Source organism: Martes martes (genome assembly GCF_963455335.1).
Source record: "Martes martes genome assembly, chromosome: 8".
Classification (NCBI taxonomy): domain Eukaryota; kingdom Metazoa; phylum Chordata; class Mammalia; order Carnivora; family Mustelidae; genus Martes; species Martes martes.
Window position 1 is genome coordinate 56,454,290 of NC_137895.1, and position 22,760 is coordinate 56,477,049.

At 45.1% G+C, this 22,760-nt stretch overlaps 1 protein-coding gene across 1 annotated transcript in view; it reads right to left on the reverse strand.

The window, feature by feature from the left end:
• The window catches only part of GRIN2B (glutamate ionotropic receptor NMDA type subunit 2B), a gene marked incomplete at both ends in the record, with an annotated part of 280,489 nt that overhangs the window by 38,049 nt on the left and 219,680 nt on the right, over positions 1-22,760 (reverse strand). The window contains 5 exons of the mRNA XM_080811797.1: positions 4,150-4,379; positions 6,846-6,971; positions 10,217-10,370; positions 10,580-10,751; positions 11,501-11,703. Of these exons, the coding sequence (XP_080667923.1) occupies positions 4,150-4,379; positions 6,846-6,971; positions 10,217-10,370; positions 10,580-10,751; positions 11,501-11,703 (885 nt within the window). The remainder of the gene's footprint in view (positions 1-4,149; positions 4,380-6,845; positions 6,972-10,216; positions 10,371-10,579; positions 10,752-11,500; positions 11,704-22,760) is intronic.

Sequence of the window (22,760 nt, forward strand, 5' to 3'; positions counted from 1 at the left end):
TAGTGTATGGCGACCTCAGGGTTAAGTGAAACTGACAGAGAAATCATTAAATGAGAGATTCAAAAATTCACTGAAAAGTGGGGGCAGGGGCGTCGATACCAATCTTTCCTGACATCATAACTTTGTCTGGGATGAGTTACAAGGGAGATGTCCTGATGAAGTGGTCTAAGAGCCAAACACACAGGGACGCAAACCTTTAGCTCTGTCACTTGAGACCGTGGGACTTTAGGGAAGTCCGGAAACTTCCCAGACTCTCGGGGTCTTCGTTTGTAAAATGGGAATAGTCATACCTACAAGCAGAGGACACATAAAATAGATGTAATGTGCATGACGTACATAGTAGGGCCCAGCAAATATGGCTGGACCTTCCTTCACCTGGTGGCCAAGCTCTTTCCCCTCCTTTCCATGGTTGGCAGACTACAAACTGAGAAATCCGTCTGGGTAGGGGAGACACAGGGGAATGAGCATAGGGCATTCTCTGTTAGGAGTAGAAAGATGTCACCAGCTTCCTTACACTCTGTTCCCACTGGGGGAACTGATGGACTGTACAGTAGGGCTGCTAAATGTTAGAACGTGCACCCATATTTAGTTACAGCATGTAGTGGAATAATTCCCAACTCACTGATGTAATGTGCTACTGCAAGATGGAAGCCATCCAGTGAAAGGGAGCCCCAAAATAGGTTTTCACAGAAATTTAACTCTGAACGTTCTGATTCTGTACCTTCACAAGTGAGATCTGGAAAACACTTTTCTGCCATCAAGTTGAAGACAATTTCCTAAAGATATATAAACTTAATGGCTATAAATACATTCCCATCATCACTCCAAGATATCTACCACTTGATCTCAGTTGTATGGAAGATAAGCCATCCGTGATAGTCAAAACAAGTTTAAGAACTCTTTTCCATTTTAAATGTTATTTTCCTTGATAAAAATATAATTCCATTGAAAAAAAGTCTTCAAAATCACCTCATTTCTATTCTCAATGTTGCTGTCTTGACGACTTCCTTCTTTACCTATTCTTTTTCTAAATTCACAGAATACACTTGCTGTCATGCAGAGTCAGCCCCAAGACTTTGTTTTCTTAAGGTGTTGCGAAGGGAAACTAGTATCAATTTTGACATTTTAAGTGCACTTTCAGAAAACCCTCTTTCTGATTTGTATTAGCATTCCTGACACTGATGTACGTTATATGTCATTAGTTACTTAAATGTTTGCTATAATTATGTAAATTATGTTGACACTGTCTGGTAGGATGCTTACGCTTTACGATTTTGTCATCTGCAAAGTTCTAAAATGTATTGGATAACCATTTTCAAGTATTTTCAAATTAGGCAGCTGTTAAAGGGTTCTTGCTCTCCTGTTGCTTTCTTTGGCTATAATGCTTAGCCCTCACCCCACAGACATTTTTTTTTAAGATTTTATTTATTCATTTGAGAGGGAGAGAGAGAAAGAGAGAGATAGAGAGACAGAAAGAGAGCATGAGCAGGGGAGAGAGGCAGAGGCAGAGGGAGAAGCAGGTTCCCTGCTGAGCTGGGAGCCCGATATGGGGCTCAATCCCAGGATACTGGGATCAGGACCTAAGCTGAAGACTTAACCATCTGAGCCACCCAGGTGCCCCCTCCCCACAGACTTAAAAAACAAACAAACAGGATAACCAGATTATGATCATGGTCCAGTGGAGCTCATGGTCAGACAGGGGAGATCCAGTCAGGTCCAGGTGTCCAGATTATGACAGAACAATGTGGAAGACAGGTGTTATTAATGTAGGGATGAAAGAATGCCGGGTCACAGGAGAGGATGACTCACTGTCCGGATGAGCCAAGGAAGGCTCCACAAATGAAGGGACCTCTACTCTGGGCCTTGAGAGTTCCACAGGAGTTTGGTGAGTGAAGCAGTCAGGAGAAGGACATCCAGGCAGATGCACAGACAGACAGGCATGACCCGGAAGGACGAGAAGTCAAGAAGCCTGGGATGTAGGCAGCAAGAGCGTAAGCCCTGGCCGACCACACTCAATGGGAATCACACATGAAGGCCCTCAGAGGTACATCAGGAAAAAGTCCTTATTCTCTATGCAATGGAGCCGCTGAAGTTCTCTAAGCAAAGAACGGATGGGATCTAACTTTTCAGAACGTAACCAATGTGGTGTGGAGGACAGACAGGTGCACAACCTCTCTGTGTAAGCTGCCTCGAACGATATATCCTTTCGAAACCACAAAAGGGAAAACAATCTCCTTGCATCTTACTTAGGCTGATCTCAAATAGAAGATCGTAGAGTTGTCGACCGGTGGCTCATGAATGTATGGGGGAGATAAATACAGTGTCCTAAGCAACCCTCAGAGATATCTGAAGAAAACAAAATGATAAATATGGTGGATCCCTCACTTAGTAGCCCAGAGCTCCAAGAAGGACCATGTTCCACGGCACCTCTGCCATATTACGGATGGCATGGCAATATGGTCCTGCCATATTGCATCTGGGGATGTGATCCACCAAACCTCTGCAGAGCCTGATGTGAGGACATGGTCTGCCATACCTCTGACAAATCCAAGTGTGAGGACATCGTCTACTGCCACATCCCTGTTTTAGGACGGTCACAGCCCACCTCACCAACGCCACATTCAAGTGTAGAGCCCTGAGGAGGTAGTTGTTCTTAACCCCACTACTGCCCAGGCTAGAGAAACAGGCACAAAAATTGGTGTTAAGAGGGGTGAAGGAAGGTATCTCATTCAACTTTTCTGAGCCAGCATCATAATGATGAAAGATGTTGACAAAGGAACAAAGAAAAATGTTTAAAATGAATTAAGTAATAAATGCAGGAATATATGAATACATGAATAATAAATCATACGTTAGAAGAGAGAAGTAAATAAAAACCTAAAAATAAGGGAGAAGGAAATACAAAGGGAGGCATTATTTAAAAGAAAAAAAAAGTAGAAAATAAAGGAAGATGAATTGGAAAAAGAGGTAACACAAAAAGGTAAACACAGTGAATGATCCAAATATGTACACATAGTTGTTTTTTTTTTCATTCCCTTAAAAGCTTGTTTACCTTCCTCACATGCTTTTGAGTGTTCTTGGCGAGTAGAGATGACTACATGGAGAAATCAGAACCTGGCCCTCAAAAAGATTAGCTCTTCCTTCTTACTCTTCTCAAACCATTTGTTAAGGGTTTAAAGATTTATTTGGGGGGAGACCTACCCCACGTTAGAAATCATTAACTATCTGACCTATGTGTTCTAAACACACATCTGTCCATACCTCATAGCTTCAACCTGGGGAGAGGGATGGGAAATCACATTTTCTAAATCTGAAGGAAACAAAGGGTAGGAAATTTGTTGAGTGGAAGTTTCCAGAATGATGTGGGGCATCCATGAGTTCGACTGGACACCCCATGGAGGTAGTTCCTCTCACTCCTCTTGGACCATCACGGTTTCAGGAGACAGATCACCCACAGAACCGTGATGCTTCCAGCAGACCCAGAGAGTATGGTATTTAGGACAGGTTTGGCACATTCTTGTCCAGAAATATGCAAACCAGTGGACACTTTCCTTCGTCTCACAACTACACAGCTCACCAGGGAGGCCTGCAGTTGGTATGGGGGCTACCTATTCATCAGCACCACACAGGGAAATCATCAAGTTAAATAACAGTCAGTTCTCTTTGGGAACACTGTGAACTACTCTCCTGCTCAGCCCTAGGGACACACGAGCATGCCGATGAACAAACAGAGAGCCCACAGCCAAATACCACTGGGAGGAAAATGAAGGCCACAATGGGCCAGAGCCCTCAGTGTGGGTGCAGAGGGCGGTCCCCAAATAACACCCCAAATGGGCAGCCCTGTGCTGACAGGCCACCCAAGCACATTCAGCAGGAGGTACCCCATTCTCAGGAAACAGCTAGCACGCCAAGCCCCTTATTTGCAGCCCGGGGCATACTGGGCCAACCTTTCACAAATCAGAAAGTGAATGTGAAGTACTATTATTTTGGTAGGGACACTGATGTTTGCTCCCAGGTCCCAATTTAAGGAGACATAAGAAAGAACTGCCGGTTCTAAAGATGGAGAAAATTAACAGGTACATGAGAACTTCGAGTATGGCTCAGAATGGGACTGAGGGAACGATGGGAGGTTTCAAACGGTCCTCTTACCTTTTTGTCACTCAGGCCAGAAACCTGGTCCACATACTCCTCTTGGATCATGAAGGCAGCTAAGTTGGCAGTGTAGCTGGCCAGGAAGATGACAGCAAAGAAGGCCCACACCGACACCATGATCTTGGAGGTGGTCCCCTTTGGGTTCTGCACGGGTACGGAGTTGTTAAACACCAGACCCCAGAGTAACCAAATAGCTTTGCCGATGGTAAAAGATGGGCCACCTGGCTCTGTCATGGTGAAAAGACAAGGATAGGAAGTTATCACAGAGTCACGGGCTCTAGTTAAACAGAGATACCAGCTCTGCGTAGACAAATACAGGTGGTAAGTTCCCGCTCAGAGCAGGAAACCCTCTGACTAAGACGCGGGCATTTTTAAGTTGAGAGTCTGTGCCTCTCTTCTGGGAGCACTCCCCTCCCTGGAGGAGGCAGCTTCCTACTCCTATGTAGATGAGACCCTCAAGACCACACAAAAACTGAATGACAAAGGCAGCAACCCCACTACTGCCACACTCGCATCCTCACTACTGTTGTTCCTAAAATTTCTATTTGTATCGACCAAGAAAGGACATCAACTTCAAAAAAGGTCAACAAGAATTGTGTGGAATGTTCTAGCTTCGTCATGGACCTGCTACAATTTTATTCACACGGATGCCAGATGGCTTGGAATGTCCTTTATCCTTAATTTTTCTTTGGCTTCTAGCACTTAGCACCAAATGTTTCCAGGACAACCTTGACCCCACTCCAAGGCCAATGCATCCCAACTGGGTTTCTGATCATGACAGTTTCTGTGTATGAGAATATCAGGACGCCCAGGGACGATGTCACAGACCCCTGGCTTGGCCACGGCATTGGAGGGCAGAAAGGCAGACCGTCTCTGACCTTCCTCCACCCAAACTTGACATCCACAGTGCCAAGGCTTCTGCCCAGACTTGTGGCCTCGCTGCTTTCCATGTCTGGTAATGGCAAAATCTTGCCTGATGTCTGGTTCCACCGCGGAAACAAACATCTGCACGCACAGTTTCACCGCACATTAGCGCAGGTCTTACGATGCGATCTGTGATCTTGAGAGCATCTGCTCTGACAAGTAAATCAGTGACTACACACGTCAAGCCTCGTTTCTAACTGTGCGCACACATCTGTGCATGGGGACCTGACTTCATGGAGCAGATGTGTAACTCCAAAGTTGTTCATAAATCAAAGTTCTATACACTGTAAAATGCCCCGGAGGCTTGATATTTAAAGCGGTCCCATGCTGAAATCCTTCCTGAAGACAGGTGCCCCTTGGTAAGTAAGTAACTGAAGCCCTGGCTTTGGATTTTGTGGCTGGATGATCTTTTGCCTCCTTGATTTTCTTCAAGGTGAAAGGACAGCACACCCTCACTTCCATTCTTGACACTGTCAACCTATGTATGTACTTAGGGGTTTCTCAGATGTTTCGCTTGTGACTAATCATACCCCTCAGGATGGGGGGGAGCTCATGGCTTCCGGAAGACTCTTCAGCACAGGCACAAACCCTTTGACCGCACCATATAGTGAAGACATTCAAACTTCCAGGCTAGAATGAGTGAGCCGAAGAAGAAGGTAGGTGCACACCTGGAAATGTCCCCGTGCGGCAGGGATTCAGAGCCTGGACTATGAGAAGGACTAGGGGAGTTCTGACACAACACTGCTGCCTAGCCCCGCAACCCCGGAGATTCTTATTAAACTGTGGTGGGTGGTTACTCTAATTGTGACCAAGGTAGAAAACCACTACTCTGACACATAGCAGTGGTCCAAGACCCAGCCGGAATTAGTGAGTCAGAATGTTAGAAAATGGGGCCCAAGCACCTTTGTCTTCTAAGTGCCCCAAAGATCATTCTTTGTGCAGCTGGGGTTAAAAAGGGCTTCCCTCCCAGAGGCCTGATTGCAGAAGAAAGCTCATTCTGGATGGGAGAAGATTCCGGAAAAAAGTGTAGTAGTTCCTAACTGTGGGATTCTCAAAAAGTTTCGGATGAGTTATTTACGGGGATCCCAAGTTCCCCCTTCAGGAATCTAGTAAATGTTTTGTGAAGTCTCGTAAATGGCTTGAACACAGGGGCAGCCCTCGTATCTCTGGACCCGCTGAGCCAGAAAACTGGACTGCCCCCAAAGATAGGGATGGGCGAGAAGTGCTATCTGCTGGCCATTTAATTTCCACCCCCTCCCCCCCACAATGTCTATGTTTTCTGGCAGAGGTAGATGAGCCAGGGTCACAGGTTTGGAGACCCTGCATCTTAGAGGTGGAGAACTCCTTCACCACAGCTACCCAGCATCTATCTCAGGAGCCTAATTTCCTTTAGTCCTAATATATGGCTATATCTACCTAGTTAGTCCATCTGTTCAGACAGGCTGCTCACAGCCTAAGGTTATCAAAATAGTTTCCTCTGACACATTTATGCTACACGAATCTACGGCCAGCTTTCCTCTCGTTTACCCCAGGGGTAGAACTGGGCTCACCGGGTGAGGCTTCTGCCAGCAAGGGACATACAGATCCAGACTAACCTCTTAATTGGGGGGACCTCTAATGAGCTGTCAAGCTGTTGACATAGAAGCCTGTGGGTTCATTTCCAGAAATGGGGAAGTCAGGGAGCAGGCAGACACCAAATGAGTAGAGAGACTCGGAATGGAGAACGAGAGACACCCGCGCAGAAATGCGACAGTCGTAGGCGACCTTACCTCTGCCATCAGCGAGGCACCTGTTATAACCCACAGGGCTGAAGTACTCGAAGACAAAGACAGCCACGGCTGAGACGATGAGCAGCATGACGAACATCATCACCCATACGTCAGCACTGAATGGCTCTGGGGAAGGGAAAAAAAAAAATCAGTGCTCAGAATTAACACAGGGAACAAGCAGATTCTGATTAATCTGCATACTCATTTGCTCAGGCAACACGTATTTCATGGGGGGAAACAAACCACAGGTGTGTTGCGTCTTTCCTGAGAGTCAGGGCCTGGGTCGGGGAGGAGTGATGGGCTGTGTCTGAGTGTCTCCATTGCCCTGATGGGCAGGTCAAGGTCTATTTTCTTTCAAACACATGAGGAGGAGAGCTTCTTGCCTATGAACTTTTTGACAGAGTTTCTGCTATTGCCAGGAAATGTGTATCTGCAAGAAGCATTAGAGTGGGGTACGTGAATCAGAGGGGACTGGGTCTTGGTTGATGCCGTCCCCTAGATGGCCACACCAGAGGATGGAGGCCTGGAGAAGCTTTCATCAATGCTTCCAAACCTGGCATGCCAATCCATTCTCCACAGACGGAGTCGCCATTTCAGGCTTGACTGGATTCAGTAATCACCACACCCAATGAGTAACCTTTTGCCCCCTTGCCTCACCTCTCCTAAACTTCCTAGCCTACATTTACCTTTCAATCCACTTGAATGTGGTGTATATGAGGTATCATATCATAAAAAAAAAAATCCATCCACCTTGACAGTCAGTATCTGTAACAGTGGGAAAGTGGCCCATGACCAGGGAACATGGCTTGGCTGTAATTAACAAAACAACTATAAGCTGTTCCCTCACACCAAGCGAAAGGGTTGACGGGATAAGACCAGGCAAGACAGCAAGAATGTTCTCCATGTGTTTCTTTAATTTCTTGAATCATCCCTGCTGAATCCCTTCCACAGATCTCAATCTCTCTGGCTTGGAGGTATCTAGAAATTGAACAGTGCCTTCCAAGAGCCACCTCTCCGAAGGCCTACAAAAAGGGACAATTGCTATTCTTTCCCATGGTATGATGTTCCCTCAATTGTGTCTCAAAATAGTTCTGGCCTTTTGAGCTGTCACATCACATTGTAAACTCATAACTATGTGAATTAACATACTGTTTCTTCCATTTCCCAAATCGTTAATAAAGATGAATTTGAGAAAGGGGAGAAGTTGGCTGGAAATTAGAATCTGTTTTCTTTACCTGAAACCTACTTTACTTTTTTTTGCACTTTGAATGGAATGATAAAAACCTGGTCACTTAACAATTTAAAAAGGACCCTGATAAGGTCCATAATCCACCGTGAAATGCAAAAGCTTTCAGCGGCAGCTCGAGATGCGAGGGCAGCAAGTTTAACTCAAAGTCTCTATACGGTGGAGCAGGGAAGCCCCCTGCCCCTCGGTTCTCACTGATTGCCATCCTACCCTGACTTCACTGCTGTCTAAGATTAGGGAACAATGAGTAAAAGCATCCTCTCCAGGCTTCCTTTTCCCCCCATGGAGCCCAGGGCAACTTTCTGCCCACAGAATACAAAAACATTTGTATTGGTTCTTAGGATTTAAGTACTTTGACCATATGTTTGATACAATCCTTTTAATGGCCCTTTCATTATGGTATTACCATATCTATTTCCCTGGAGTCAAGGTCCTTTCCAAGTTCATACTCAGAAAGTGGCAGGGCCAGTTTATAATCTGAGGTCTTCTGGGGCAAAATTTGTACTTCCTCATTGTATTCTATCCCTTCCTCTTCTCTGCCCATCACACCAGTGCCTGATTTGGGAGCTGCCCTCCGAAATGCCCCTGTGAGAACTGGAATGCAGGCTCTGCAGGAAGTCACATCTGGGCCTTAATCCTGGATCTGCCAGCTGTGAACTGACAGGTCATTGGGAAATTGCTTAACGGGTTTAAGATTCTGTTTCCTGAGCCATACAATGGGTATAAAAATATTACCAGTGAGTATCAATGAGATAATGTAACAACAGGATGTACAGTGAGTGATGCCTGGAACACCACCTAATAGGTGTTCAGATGTTCAATAAATGTTGGCTTCTTTGACCCCTGCAAAAACTGCTTCTCCTCTAAACACACACACACACACACACACACACACACACACGCACGCACCCCCTGCTATGTCACTGTAGGGCTATGCTGATATATCCCTGGCTCTTCCAGTTCAGAAGCTGAGGTGAGTGCTGCACTGATGGGGTAGAATTAGAATGTAGTTTCATCTGTATCTCTTAATGTTCCAATTATCCTTGCAAAGGAAAAAAGCAAATGAAATACATAAAGCTGCTATAAGGATTGATGCACATAGCGTGTGTGCTATCTAATAACACGTCACATAAAACTGGCAGGGCCAGAACCGCCTCACTGTAAGGAGGCGAGCTGAGAAACCAGAGCAATTTATGGGAACATCCTATGGGACCTATAACTCCACTTTATAGTACCTTAATTAAAAACTTCCCCCTTCCCCTGCCCACTGGATAGAGCTTCAAGAAATATCAGTCAAGGTCTATTTCAATATCCTCATCATAAAAAAAAAAAAAAAGTTGCTGTCCTTCAGGGAGTCTGTGACTTGTCCAAAGGCTTACGGCTTGTTTATGGCCAAGCCAGACCTCCTGTCTCCTAGCCCAATGTCCTGTACTCAAGGTGACATTTTATTTTCCAACCCTGTGCTCTCATGGCCCCTGCAAAAAATATGGGGTATGAGCTCACAGAGGAGCTCATCTAATTGAAATCTTGGCCTTATTTCACCGGGTCTTATATCACATCTAAAGCTTTCAACACAAAATTGATGCTGGAGAGTAGAGAAGTACAGAAAGGCACGAGGAAGGACAGGGTTGAGTGAAAGCAAACGTCGGATCTGTTGTATCTGGCAAAGCTCAGAAAAACCAGGTAAAACCAGAAAACCTCTTTTGGGAGCATGGAACTCAATTCTTGACGATCATTTAAAAGGTATTTCAATGATAACAAGAATTAGAAATTATTAAAGCAGGAAGTAGCCTCAGAGATTAGCTGGTTGAAATGGCTTCTTCTATAGGTGAGGGAAACTGAGGCCCAGGATGGAGCACATCGGCTCAGGGTCAGGTGATGAGTGAGCGGCAGGAATGGGACTAGAGGAGGAGCCCTGACTGCCAGCCCAGCACTGTTTTCTTACGGGGTCTTACGCTGTCCCACTGGTTTTGGGTGTCTTCGGTTTTCATGTTGGAGAATAACTGATTTTGAAAGTCCCCCAAATTAAGCTCCCCTAGCAAACCACCTCCTGGCTGAAAGAGCCTGGTCATGTGTTCCTCCCCTGAATGTCGGTCTGCTTCACGTGGGCCAGTGTGCCACTTACCTAAGAAGGCAGAAGGTGAGACAGTCCCATTGCTGCGTGACACCATGACACTGATGCCGGTCTCTATGAAGGGCACAGAGAAGTCGACCACCTCAGATCGCTCCTCATTGATGGTGAGCGATCCCACCGCCATGTAGGCCCTCTTCATGACCACCTGGGACAAAGGCACAATGCTCCAATTAGGAAGGCAAGGGGCCACCACAAGGAAAACAGAGCCCAGCAGGGGTTTCCTTAGTAGAGCGGGAACAGGAAGTCTATTTACTATTTTCTCTTTTCTCAAATGTATAAAGGAGCATTTTTTTACACAGACGTGAAACATAATAAATGAAAAGCGGAAATGGCTCTGACATTCTGGACACTTACCTCTCCAATCATACCATTCCAGGTTCCATTGATCTTCTTCCCGTGCTTGCCATTGGTAACCAGGTAGAGATCATAAGTGAACTTCACAGATTTAGAAATTTTCTTAAGGATGTCAATACAGAATCCCTTGCAACACTTCTTGATGTAACCTGGCTCCTCGTCTGTTTTATTCCTAACCAATGCAAGACACAAAAAAACAAAACAAGGCAGATATTATCCTTTACCATTAAAACTCCAACCCAAAAGCAGGTCTTCCCTTCACTGCTGAGCACAATGTGTATCATCCCTGAGTGAGGAAATAAGTAAGACCATAGAACTGCAGTTCCTTCATTAGCTCATCACACTGAACTGTGTTTTATCACAATTTTTAGTGCTCCTTTGAAGTATAATGTACCTCAGGAATGTGCACATACCCTCAGGTTACAGCTGGATAAATTTGCACACTCTGAACGTGCCCATTTAACCAGCGCCAAATCGAGACAGAAAAATTACCCTTTTATTTTCTCTTCCAGGCATTTCCCACCCTCACCAAAGAGAACGGTTATCTGACTTCTAATGGGATCGCAGCTTATTTTTACCTATTTCCAAAAATGTTTCTAAATCTCAAAATTTCAGGGCACAATGGCTCAAGGAAACATGGTTCAACACCAATGCAAATTTAAATTGCTCTAAATTGGACATTCCGGTTGTTGAGACCAGGCAAGGACAGAGCTATGTGAGCATAGTTCACAGTAAGGCTCTCAGGTCATGATCTGGACAGAACCACGGGGCCGCTCAGCAATTCAGTGCCCAGCAGTAACTGAAAATTCAACATGGTGCCCAATTAATTCAATGCCTCAGGGCCCCACCCAGGCAGGTGCTGACAGCTCTTATTAGATCTGCCTATCCACACCACCCAAAGAACTGGGGAAGGGGCCATACTCAGAGACTATGCGTTTTTGGCAGGGGACTGTGTTCCTCATGCAGGTTCCACTCAGAGGGTCCACGCTCTCCACAATGACAAAGGGGGCTTCCTCTAGGGTTACAATGCTCAGATGGTCATCCTCCTGTTCTTCTGTCTCAGGACACATTCGGGGCCACACGTAGTACTTCATCTGCAGGGACTTGTCTTTCCACTTGCCCACCTGCACAGGGGTAAACAAGAGACTCAGAAACCACTGGCAAGAGACCTTAGAAGCCCCTCCTGGCATTACCCAGGTAAACAGACACAGGCATCGTACATAATAGAGGGGAAATTCTTTCGTTTAACCTGTATGCTCAAAAGGAGTCTACCATGTCCGTATGTAAGAAATGGAATATATTCATTTGCTCACTCACTTACCAAACATTGGTAAGAGGATCTACCACGTGCTGGGCACCCTGCAAAACCTTGGGGCTCAATGAGGCATCCTTCCACACTTCCATCAAGCTCACATTGAGTCAAGGAGTCAGAAATATAAACAAATGTTTACAGCGATAGATGGTAAGTGCTAACACGAAAGCCCGTACAAGTGCTGGGAGGGTGCCAAAGTTTCCTGCCTTGTGTGACCGCCGGTTTTTTCCCACTTAACTGTAACAAGGAGCATGATAGTGAGAGCAGCAAATAGCTCTGGAAAGGTCAACAGAATGACTGGAGCAAATGAGCCAGAAGGATGTGTTTTGGCTTGTAACAGAGGTCCAGTGGGAAGCCATTGTGGAGAACTGGGTAGATCTGAATTGGAAGAAAATGAGAAGTCAGGGTTAAAGGAGGCTGATGCCACTTAGCTGGGGAAGAAAGCGTGGTTGGGTGGTGGTGAATGCCATGGCTCAGTGCAGATATGCATCTGCTGGCTTGGGTGGGAGCCCCAGGATGAATCACATAGGTCTTTCTGGGCACACAGGCTGCATACCCCAACTTCAGGAAGCACCATTCAAACATGCTCCAGTGTGAGAAGTGGATGTCCCCTGGAATCATTCACGTGGTAGCCCTGTGGCCAATCACCAGGAGAAATGTGTGGCTTCCATTATCTTTTTGAAGAGCCATTCATTCCTGTTGTTGTAATAGAATCTGCAGGACTTTGTTGGTGGGTTCTTGTTCTCAGTCTGCCCTGGAGTTTACACCTTTTCATTTTCTATAACCAAACATCTTCAATTACCCCAGGAATTATGTACTGTAAACTCCTGCATTTTTCCAATCTATAATTTCCTCCACATAACAAAGCAAATTAGCAGTGAAAGTGAGGCCCCAGGACTACAAAACTACTTAATTATTAAGTACATAAATCAATAAGGAGCAACAAATGGGCAGCACTTCATAAGTTTTCAAGCAAATTGGCTTAGATTTCCACATTCTTACAAAATCCAAACTCCTTCCTTTGTGTCTGGGGTTCTCCCGAGTAACTCCTTAGGTGTGGTTTGTACCTCCCTCCCACCTGCCTAGTAGACACCTATTAGGTCTGTACAGCCACAGCCCTTGTTTTACTGTATCACTGTACCATGGACAGTGGCTTGGTGTCCTGGACCGACTTGTTGGGCATTAACCTTGGTGCTAGTTTTCTTCCAAGTGTATAAGCCATATTTTACTTTTGTGTTCAGATTTAGGCACTGAACCAAATGTTTGCTTTCCTTTTTGTGTATCATCTTCTCCGAACCGAAGGTCCTATTTTGGTGCAAGTCTGTTTTTCTTCATATTGCTAAGAGTACTTATTTCCCAAGCAGAATTATCCAAATAGCTTCCCAGCCATATGGGGATATTTATGTCTTCAGCTAGCGGTTAGAAGGGAGGCAGGACTTGGGGGAAGGGAGACCCCCACCCTGGGGACCCATGATGTTGGGTCACCTCCAACTCGCCCTATTTATCCCAGTGGCCAAACTGGTATCATTTTCTGTATGTTCGAGGATGGGGAAAGGTTGGGAATCCCTCATGTACCTCTTTTTATTTATTTATTTTTTCAGTCTTATCATCTTCTCTCAATAGTCCCTATGGGTCTTTTCTTTTAAATCCAAATCTGTTCTCTTCTAGCTTTACTGCTGTTAGTCTAGTCCAGGGGTGCAGCAGCCCACTGTGGGATGACTGCAGGCAACTTTGAACTTCACACAGCGTCCCCACCCCCCGGAGCGCGCTGTGGACACTGCTGACAGATGGCTCTTCCTAAAACATCACTTGGTTATATAATCGCTATTTAAGAATTCCGACAGCCTCTCACTGCCCTCGGGATGTGTCCAAACTTCTCACCTAGATGGTCGAGGGGTATGCATGCAGCTTAATCTACCTTGACAGTGTTAACATCACTATTTTGAAATATGAACCTTTTGTTCATAGTGGAAAAGGAGATTATTGACATTGAGAGCTAATATAGGTTAATCAGGAACAGGTTTCAACAAGCCAGCAGCATTTCCTTTTCTAATGGACTGACTCTCTCTGTAAGACAAAAATGCTGCAGACATAGCATTCTGGCCAAGCTTCTCACGACACCCTTGTGAACAACATGGAACATGGTATCGATTATTGTATACTTTGATAGATTTGAGAAGAGTTTAAAATATTTACCCCAAAAAGAAAAAACAAAGATTGTTTAATGAATCAGTGCCAGCTAGGAAAGAGGTCTTTAACTGACAGGTCCAGAGACTCTGTTCTTACAAGTGGCCTGCATTGAGTTTCCTAAAACCAAACAGAAGCAACGCTTACAAAACCGCACATAGCACAAGGCTAAATGGGATGGATGACCTGCGGCACTGCAGAATCAAGGTTGGGAGTGATATGAATTAATTGGAATGGGCTAAACCAAATGGGATGAAATTTAGTAATATTTATACATGACATCGAGCACTTAGATTTTTTCTGAAAAGCAAATGCACAGTATTTAAAAGGAGACACGTCAACTAACAGCGTCTTATAAAAGCTATTGCAAAAACAAATGGTATGTTTATGGCTGTACAGTGTCTAGCACGTGGGGTGAGGGAAGGGCACAGATGATCCCATTCTGCCACTCATCCATCATACCACAGCTGGGAAACTAGCTGTTGATCCTATAATTCTATGATCAAATGATTGCTATTTACTAGATCATTCTCCTTCATCCAGCAATAACCGGCATACAGAGGCCCCACTAGCATACCTTTTCTCAGCTTCCCAGTGAGCCAGCCGTGTCATTCCTTGCTTCACTTTAGTTCAATTCAACCTAGAGCAGCTGCATGCCAATTCTGTCCCAGGCACTGGGCTATGTTACACATAACAATACCAGGTAGCATTTAGCAAGGGATTAGGATACAGTAGGCACTGAACATTCTAAAAATCTCATTAATCATTGCAGCCAGCTTGTGAGATGGGGACTATTATTTAATGTCTCATTTCACAGCTGAGAACAGAGGGGTTTGGTGACTTACCCAAACCGTCATGGTGAGTGAGTGCAATGGCAGGATTTGAAGCAGAACGCTCTGGCTCCCGACCTTGGGCTGTACCCACTACCTGCACTGCTGCTCTGACCTTGAAGGAGTAAAGCACAATCCCTGTCCTCTGAGGACAGTCTAGGGGTAAAGACACTATCTCTTGATAAGAAGATCAAATTAGGCTTTGGTAATTACCTAACAAGAGGTATAAATAAAGTACTCTGGGATTCAGAATAGAAGTGATTATTTCTGAAAGGGCTGGGGAAAAGCTTGGTGAAGATCCTTATCTTTGAGCGGGGCCTGAAATGTGGTAGAGCATGAGGTGAAGAGTAGTCTATCCACCCAGGCAGTAGCAAGAGCAAAGGATCAAAGTCCTACAGTTGTTCCAAAGAGAGACCAAGGACAGCCCTTCATAGCTGAAAGGTATGATGTTGGGGAGAATCGGCCTAGCTCACTTCTCCTCCTCCTTAAAGATCTGTTCATTCTAGTTGGGCAATCTTCATTTTCTAGAAAGCTAGCTGGATAGCACTCATCCCTTCCCAACACCTTGGTCAATGGTGTCACACCGGTAGCTTGCAATTAACTGGGGCTAATTTGAAATTGGCGAACTCCGAAATTCAGGGCTTCTCTTGCCCATCCCCCAGTTATTAAACATTTGCCAGCCCACACATGGCCCGGAGTTATCAAATCATTCATTATCTCATGCCACTCACTACTGCAGTTAGTGACTTTAATTTTTCAGGTGTCTTGTCTCCCACCCTAAATTCTGAATGTAACCCTAAGTATTTTTGTGACCATGGACAATTGTTTAAAACTCTGAGTCTCAGTGCTGTATTGGTAGAATAAGGGAATGATTTCTAAGGTGCCTTGTATAAAACCTCAGGATCCCAGAATCTTTTTAGGACGGAGGTTCCCTACCACACTTTCACCTGATTAGAATCCAGTGTAAAGTGTTTTACGTGATTATTTCCTCAAGGGAGGGAAGTGTCGGGTTTGTTTATACAAAAAGATGAGCTTGTCTTCAAGTAATGATTCTTTTTCATTGTTTCTTCAAGGATGACTGCCGTGAAGAAGAGAAGTTCACAAATTCCCCAGGACTGAAAGGAGAAACAGTTTTGGGAGGAAAAAAGGAAAAGAAAAAGAGCCCTCCGCCATAAATATCAGATTCACGATGCCAATACACAGTGCTCATGCGAAAGACCATGTTTAATCACCTCAAATGAGCTACCTCAAGGCAAGGAGCAAGCATTTAGAAACAAGTGTACAACTAAGTATAAGAGGAACTTTTTGTGTGGAAAAATAAGTATGTCTCAACAACTTGTTTAAAAGGGAGGAAGTATGGTGGAGATATTATAGATGGGAGGGTTTGTTCAGAGTGATGAAGAACGGCAAGAGGACAAAGAGAAGCCTGAGACACTAAAAGGGAAACTTCTAAATGCTTTCCTAGAATATCCGGACTGGTGTGAGTTTGTAATACCGGAAATGCAGATATTTCACAGAAAATACAGTGAGAAAAGCTGAATGAAGAATTTATAGCTGAAGTTAAAATATGATCAGAAAAAGAAAAACGTTGAGGAAATAACGAAGAAAACGTCTATAAAGTGCTCTGAATTCCTCAGAGATAAGCACTAAACAAACATCATTACCAGGCGTACATTTACCAACAACATCTGTCTATAAAAAAGGCATTTCTCCATACTAACATTTAAAAAGAGCTCTTGAGGACTGAAATCATCTTTCTCAAGAGACCAAAAAAAAAAAAAAAAAAATCTCTGATGAGTTTCCTCAGAAAAACATGGAGTCATTTTTAGGGGTTCTGGTTTGGTACGCTTGGTACAAGCTGAACACCTGTTCAGCTGGGAATTTCTCCTCAAAAGGAAGTCTACCTCACAAACCTGCCACATATTATTCCATAGCCTCCGCTCAGGAAAATTCCAGAGAACTGATCTGTGGTGATTTTAGACTTCAAAGTCTTCCTTTTTGCTAACGGATTTCCTCCATTACCACTAGTGAAACTGGTACCCATTAGCACCCTGAGAAGGCCACACGTAAAAAAGGCAGCCACAGGGACCGTGTTCCTGCTGAAAGTCCCTGAGTTTGTCCCTTTGGTGAGTGTGTCATCATGGAGAAGGGAGTGGGGCCTGGGCAGGGCACGGCTGCTGTGAAGGCTGCCGTAGTCCTTGCACAGATAGCAAAGACATTAGTCTCCCCGGGCTGCCTCTCTCATCTGCACAGAAAGTAATTTTTTAAGATCCTAGAACACTTAAGATCCTAGAGCACTTATGAGAGCCTCTTTAGGTGTCAAAGGTTGTTTTTCAAAAATCAAAGTGTTTTTGTTTCTTGTTTGAGATGGCATCTGGCTCTAACACTCAACACTTGTTTATTGTATGCATTCTGCTGACTTTAAAAATGCAAAATCTTAAAAATTTTTACATATTTTTAAAAAGATTTGTTTAATTGACAGAGGGAGTGAGAGAGCACAAGCAGGGGAGGAGCAGAGGGAGAGGGAGAAGCAAACTCCCGGCCAACCCATTGGGCTCTATCCCAGGTCCTCGAGATCATGACCTGAGCCGGAGGCAGATGCTTAACCAACTGACCCACCCAGGTGTCCTAATACAAAATTTAAAACTACATGTGATTTCCTTGACCAAGCTAAAAGAACAGGCACAGCACCTGCCAAGCAGCCTGAACACACATCCCACTCTGTCCCAAAGCCACGGCAGGCCTGAGACTCCTAGCAGAGCAGAAGTCCGAGGTTAAGAAGGCACTCCCATTTCTCTTCCCTAAAGCCACTCATTTTAGCACTGAGGACTTCTAAAGGTTGAGTGTCTGCTAGTATCCTATTTTGCTCAATCTTTATTCCTCCATATCCGCCCCTCCTCCCCATCCCTGGGAACCGGGTGGACATTTTGATGTATGGCCATCCATTCTCTATATTATACAAAATACATACACATATATATGAAAAGGGGGACATGTGTGTGTGCATGTGTGTGTTTTCCAAAATCATATCATAATATACACTTGTCTCTGCAACTTGCTTTTTCCACTTCATTATACATTATGGGCTTACTCCCAGTTAGCACTAACTCCCTTAAACAGCTGCAAGGTATCCTTAGTAATGGACATGTCCCAATGCATTTAGGTGTGCCCCTATTAGTAAATATTTAGGATATTTCCTAAAAATAAATGTAACCAAAATACATAATACATATGTTGATATTTCCAAAGCATTCATGCTCATTGACGTGAACAAGCAAAATAAAAGGATATTTATGCTTTTAAATGTTCTTGATGTTACTGGAATACCTTCCCAAAGGTGTGTAGGGACTGAACTTCCTATCAGCAAAGAACACAAGTGCTCATTGCACATGTTCTCTCTGGCACTAGATTTTTAACACTATTAACGTCTGCCAATCGAAGGAAAGAAAAACGGCATCTAATTGCTTGAATTTTCATCTCCTTAGCTCGCAGTGAGTGAGAGCACCTCTGCACATCTGTTAGCATTTAGGTTTTCCTCTTTTATCCTCTAGTCTTATCCTTCATGCATTTTCCGTTGAGCTGTTTGTCTTTCTTATCTATTTGTAGGGAGATCCTGGTGCAGCAGGATAGTAATCCCGTATCTGTCAGACATGCTTGAAATATGGTCCTCCCTCTGAGATTTGTCTTCTGTTTTTGCTATATTTTTTTTATGCACAGAATTTTACCTTTACCTTTCTTTCTTTCATAGGCTCATGTCTCTTTACAGGAACATTTGGTTTTCCTACTTTAAAGAACAAAAGATCAACCCCACTCTCATGTGTTCCTCGCTCCTCCCTTTTGCACGGAGCTTGTCCTCTACTGTCTGATGGACATGTAGCTTTGCCTCCGTGTTGTTCAGTCTTCCCTCTGTCAGTCCTCCCATCCCTCTCAAATGCTCTGCCTCCTTCTCAGCCCTTCTCAGGCCTCCTCACTTCCAAGATGCTGAGTTTGCTCGCCTTGCTCCAGGAAAAAGCTCTGTTTGATCTTCCGGAATACTTTCGTCAGTCAACCACTCCCTCTTGCTGTGATATTAAAATGCTAGCTGGAGTTTGATATACAAATCCCTGTGTCTGAATATGCCTTTAAGCCCTTTAGGGCAAAGACTGTCCCTTGTCCTGGCTTGAGCAAGTGTGTTCTTAGTAAATCACTGAGTGATGTCACCAGGGGAAAAAAAACACGGTAGCCTCCAAAGGCTCCACCAGGTTGAATTCTGGTGTTCTTCCCCAAAAAGGCCTTTGGAGGCAAAGGCTGCCACACACACTGCTTCTCTTCATTCTGTCTCTCTCCAGCATCCTGATTATAGAGTGGCCCTGGACTGACTTAGTTCTCGTGTGCACTGTTGTAAGTATAATGGCGAAATCCGGAGCACTGAGAACCTAACAAGGCCACCAGCACAGCGTGAGGCCCCTTCTCCCAATCATCTGCATACCCAGTGATATCTAGGTTTAGAACGCCAGCATCTGAAAAATGCATTAGCAAGTAATTTCCATATTCAAATTTGATCCATGACCACCTGGGCCTATTACGGCTCCTCTGGGGCTCAGGAAGCTGGGGACTGGCAGCCTGGGGACACACGGGCCACGGGGAGGTCCAGCCGGCCACTCTCACCTGGCCCTGGTGTGGGTCTCCCAGGGAGACGGAGCCAGCAGTTGTCACCCCAGGCCTCGGCTGCTCTCCCTAATGCCCGGGGCTCCGTGGGGACTGTGCATTCCTCTCACCCCGTGCCACCAGCCATCGCCCTTGGACAGATCTTTGTTCTCGACTCATTCTGCCCTCCGTGTCTCCTGCTCTGGAGAGCAGAGGAAGGGGGAAATGGCGAGCTAGAGTAAAAGGGGGTACTACAGCTGGAAGCCTCTGAGTTCCCGGGGAGCAGAGGACAGTTGTGGGCATTTCAGATAACTCCATGAACAGATGTGATGAGAAACCTGGCCTAGCGAAAGAGAAAGAAGGATGAGGCCCGTGATCGAGAATGAAGTCGGCGATAATACTGGAATCACTGCAGCTCTTCAGGGCCAGACCTTGGGCCAGGAACCTCAGAGGGAGTCGTGGCATTCCTTGGTCACTAATTCCCCAGAAGGGGGAATGTTGTGATGCCCATAATACAGACAAAACACAGACTCACTGAGGGTCCAGAGTCTTATCCCGGACCTCTTTGACTCTAGAAGTCCACGTTTCTTTCAGTCTGCCCTGTTGTCAAGAGTATATTCGAGACCTCTTTATTCCTCACCTTACTGTGATCTGAGCGGGAGGAGGCGGCTTCAACCCCATAGCCTCCCACCCCCACCCCAGCCTCCCAGAAACTGTGAATGATGGTTGTGTCTACAGGCTCTGTGGCAAGTCCGCAGTGTGGGCCTGACAGGACGGTAGCAGGTGGCAGTGGGAGGCACAGCACTGACAGGCTGTGTGACCTCTGGTGAGTTACTTCATCTCTCTGGGCCTGGTACCTCTCAGCTTTGAGCAAGTATTTGCCAATTTCCTCTTCCTTCTCCCCCTCTTCATTATCACTATTACTCCTACGACTGAAACATGGGTACAACTCTTTAACATGCTTAACTTCCTCCCAGAAACAAGTTTTTGTTTTTGTTTGGGTTTTTTTTTTTCTTTTTTTTGCTTGCAAGTGGCAATGGGGAAATACTGAACAAACTCCAACTTCTCAAACTTTAACTCAATTCATTACAACGTGTCAGGATAAACTCCGTGCAATTCTTTTGGTTTTGTGTGCTATTTTCATACAAATAAAAACAGAAACCACAAGGATTAAAAATGCTGTGACCCCTCTAGATTTAGCAAAGGCCTTGAATCCAAAGAGTCCCAAAGAGCCAGGTGTTCCCTCTTCATAAACCCTGCCCTGGGATGAGATGAAGATTTTAGAAAGGGCATTCATTCTTCTAGATCAGAGCATTTTGTTCATAGCTTGCTACAGAGGCTCAAATAGACTGAAAGGTTCAGCACATTGTCCTGAAGTGTTTGAAATCTCCCAAGCCGCTGCTCCCCTGTCCTCGGACATGAACCTCAGAGCCCCATCTGGGGACTTACGAGGGCTTAGTCACTGAGAGTTGAGCTCCACCATCTCCCGTAAGCTCCCTGTTCCCCAAAAAGGCCCTCCTCTGAAGCTCCCAAACGGAGCCCTGCGCCATCCTCTAGGACACAAGGGAGGCAGGTAGGGACGTGCAGGTCAAGTTTCAGCAGTACCCAGGCTCATCCTGCTTCCCCTGAGTCAACTCCCTCCTACATCGCCGGGCTCTGGATGTGTGCGCAACATGCTCAGAACATGGGCTCGCCCCAGAACACAGCTCAGCCAGGCTGCTGACTGCTGGATGTGGGTGGACGCCCCAGGTGCTGCTAGCATCTGCTTTTGGGGCCCGGACCACAGGCTCCAGTCATGAACACTGCTCATCATCAGGTTGGCTTCTTCTTACTCTCCTCCTTTATCCTCAAATGAGAAGCTGTGAGGGGAAAGGGAGGTGCGTAATGTCTGACCATTCCAAATGCGACTTCCTGAATTTGAGCACTGGCTTCACAAGTATTTGTGTATATACGTAATAGACGCAACGCATGCATGTGTGAATGTATTAATGTATTGATTAGTCCATTCATTCATTCACTCCACTACCTCATTCTATTTTGTCATATTAGTTGAGTACATAGGCTTTGAAGTCCGAAAGGCCTAATTTGAGTCCTGACTTGGTTTGTGTGTGACTCTGGACAAGTTACCTAACTTTTTACTTTTTACTTATTTATTTTTAAAAATCATTATTATTTTTTATTATGTTATGTTAGTCACCATGCAATCCATCATTAGTTTTTGATGTAGTGTCCCAAGATTCATTGTTTACATATAACAACACCCAGTGCTCCCTGAAATCCATGCCCTTCTTAATACCCATCACTGGGCCAACTCCCTGCCCCCCTCCAAACCCCTCAGTTTGTTTTGCAGAGTCCACACTCTCTCATGATTCGTCTCCCCCTTCAATTTCACCTCCTTCATTTTTCCCTTCCTTCTCCTAAGAGCCGAGATGCCCTTCAATAGATGAATGGATATAGAAGATGTGGTCCATATACACAATGGAATATTACGCAGCCATCAGAAAGGACAAATACCCAAATTTTGCATCAACATGGATGGGACTGGAGGAGATTACGCTGAGTGAAATAAGTCAAGCAGAGAAAGTCAATTATCATATGGTTTGACCTAACCTTTTAAACTCTGTGTACTGGATGCCTGCTGCTCTACCCACCTGCCACCTTCCGCCCGACTCTTTGTGCTCACTCTCTCCCCTGACCTCTTTTCTTAGTTCAGTCTCTCCTCCTTTTGTGCACTCTTTCTTCCGACTGCATGGTCCTGTGGAAGCCGTCATGTGACCGTCCATCCTGAGGGCAGGGGACCTGACTGCTGGGTGAAATCCCTGGGATTTGTAATCTTAGGACCAAAAGGAGTGCCAAGTCAGTGTCACCCCAGTAGCATAAGCTAGGATACAAAAAATTCAGATGCAGTGGGCAGGCATGTTTGGTACCCTAAGAAAAAACCTGGTTTTTATGGAGAGAGAGAAGAATGAAGCCAGCGGCCAGAGAAAAGTACATACAACTGGGCAAGAGTAAGATATCTGAGAGCATCGGAGTCCTGGCTTATAGCTACTCTAGAGGTCCCACCACAGTTCTGTTGTGGGTTCTGGTGAGACAGCCTGGTATCATTGTAATAAATTTGCCTTTTGCTTAAGCTAGTTCAAGTTGGGTGTCTATTCTTTATAATCAAAGCAAGTCCTCATCACACATTGTTTATCTCATCTATAAAAGGCCATAGAGAATAACTCTA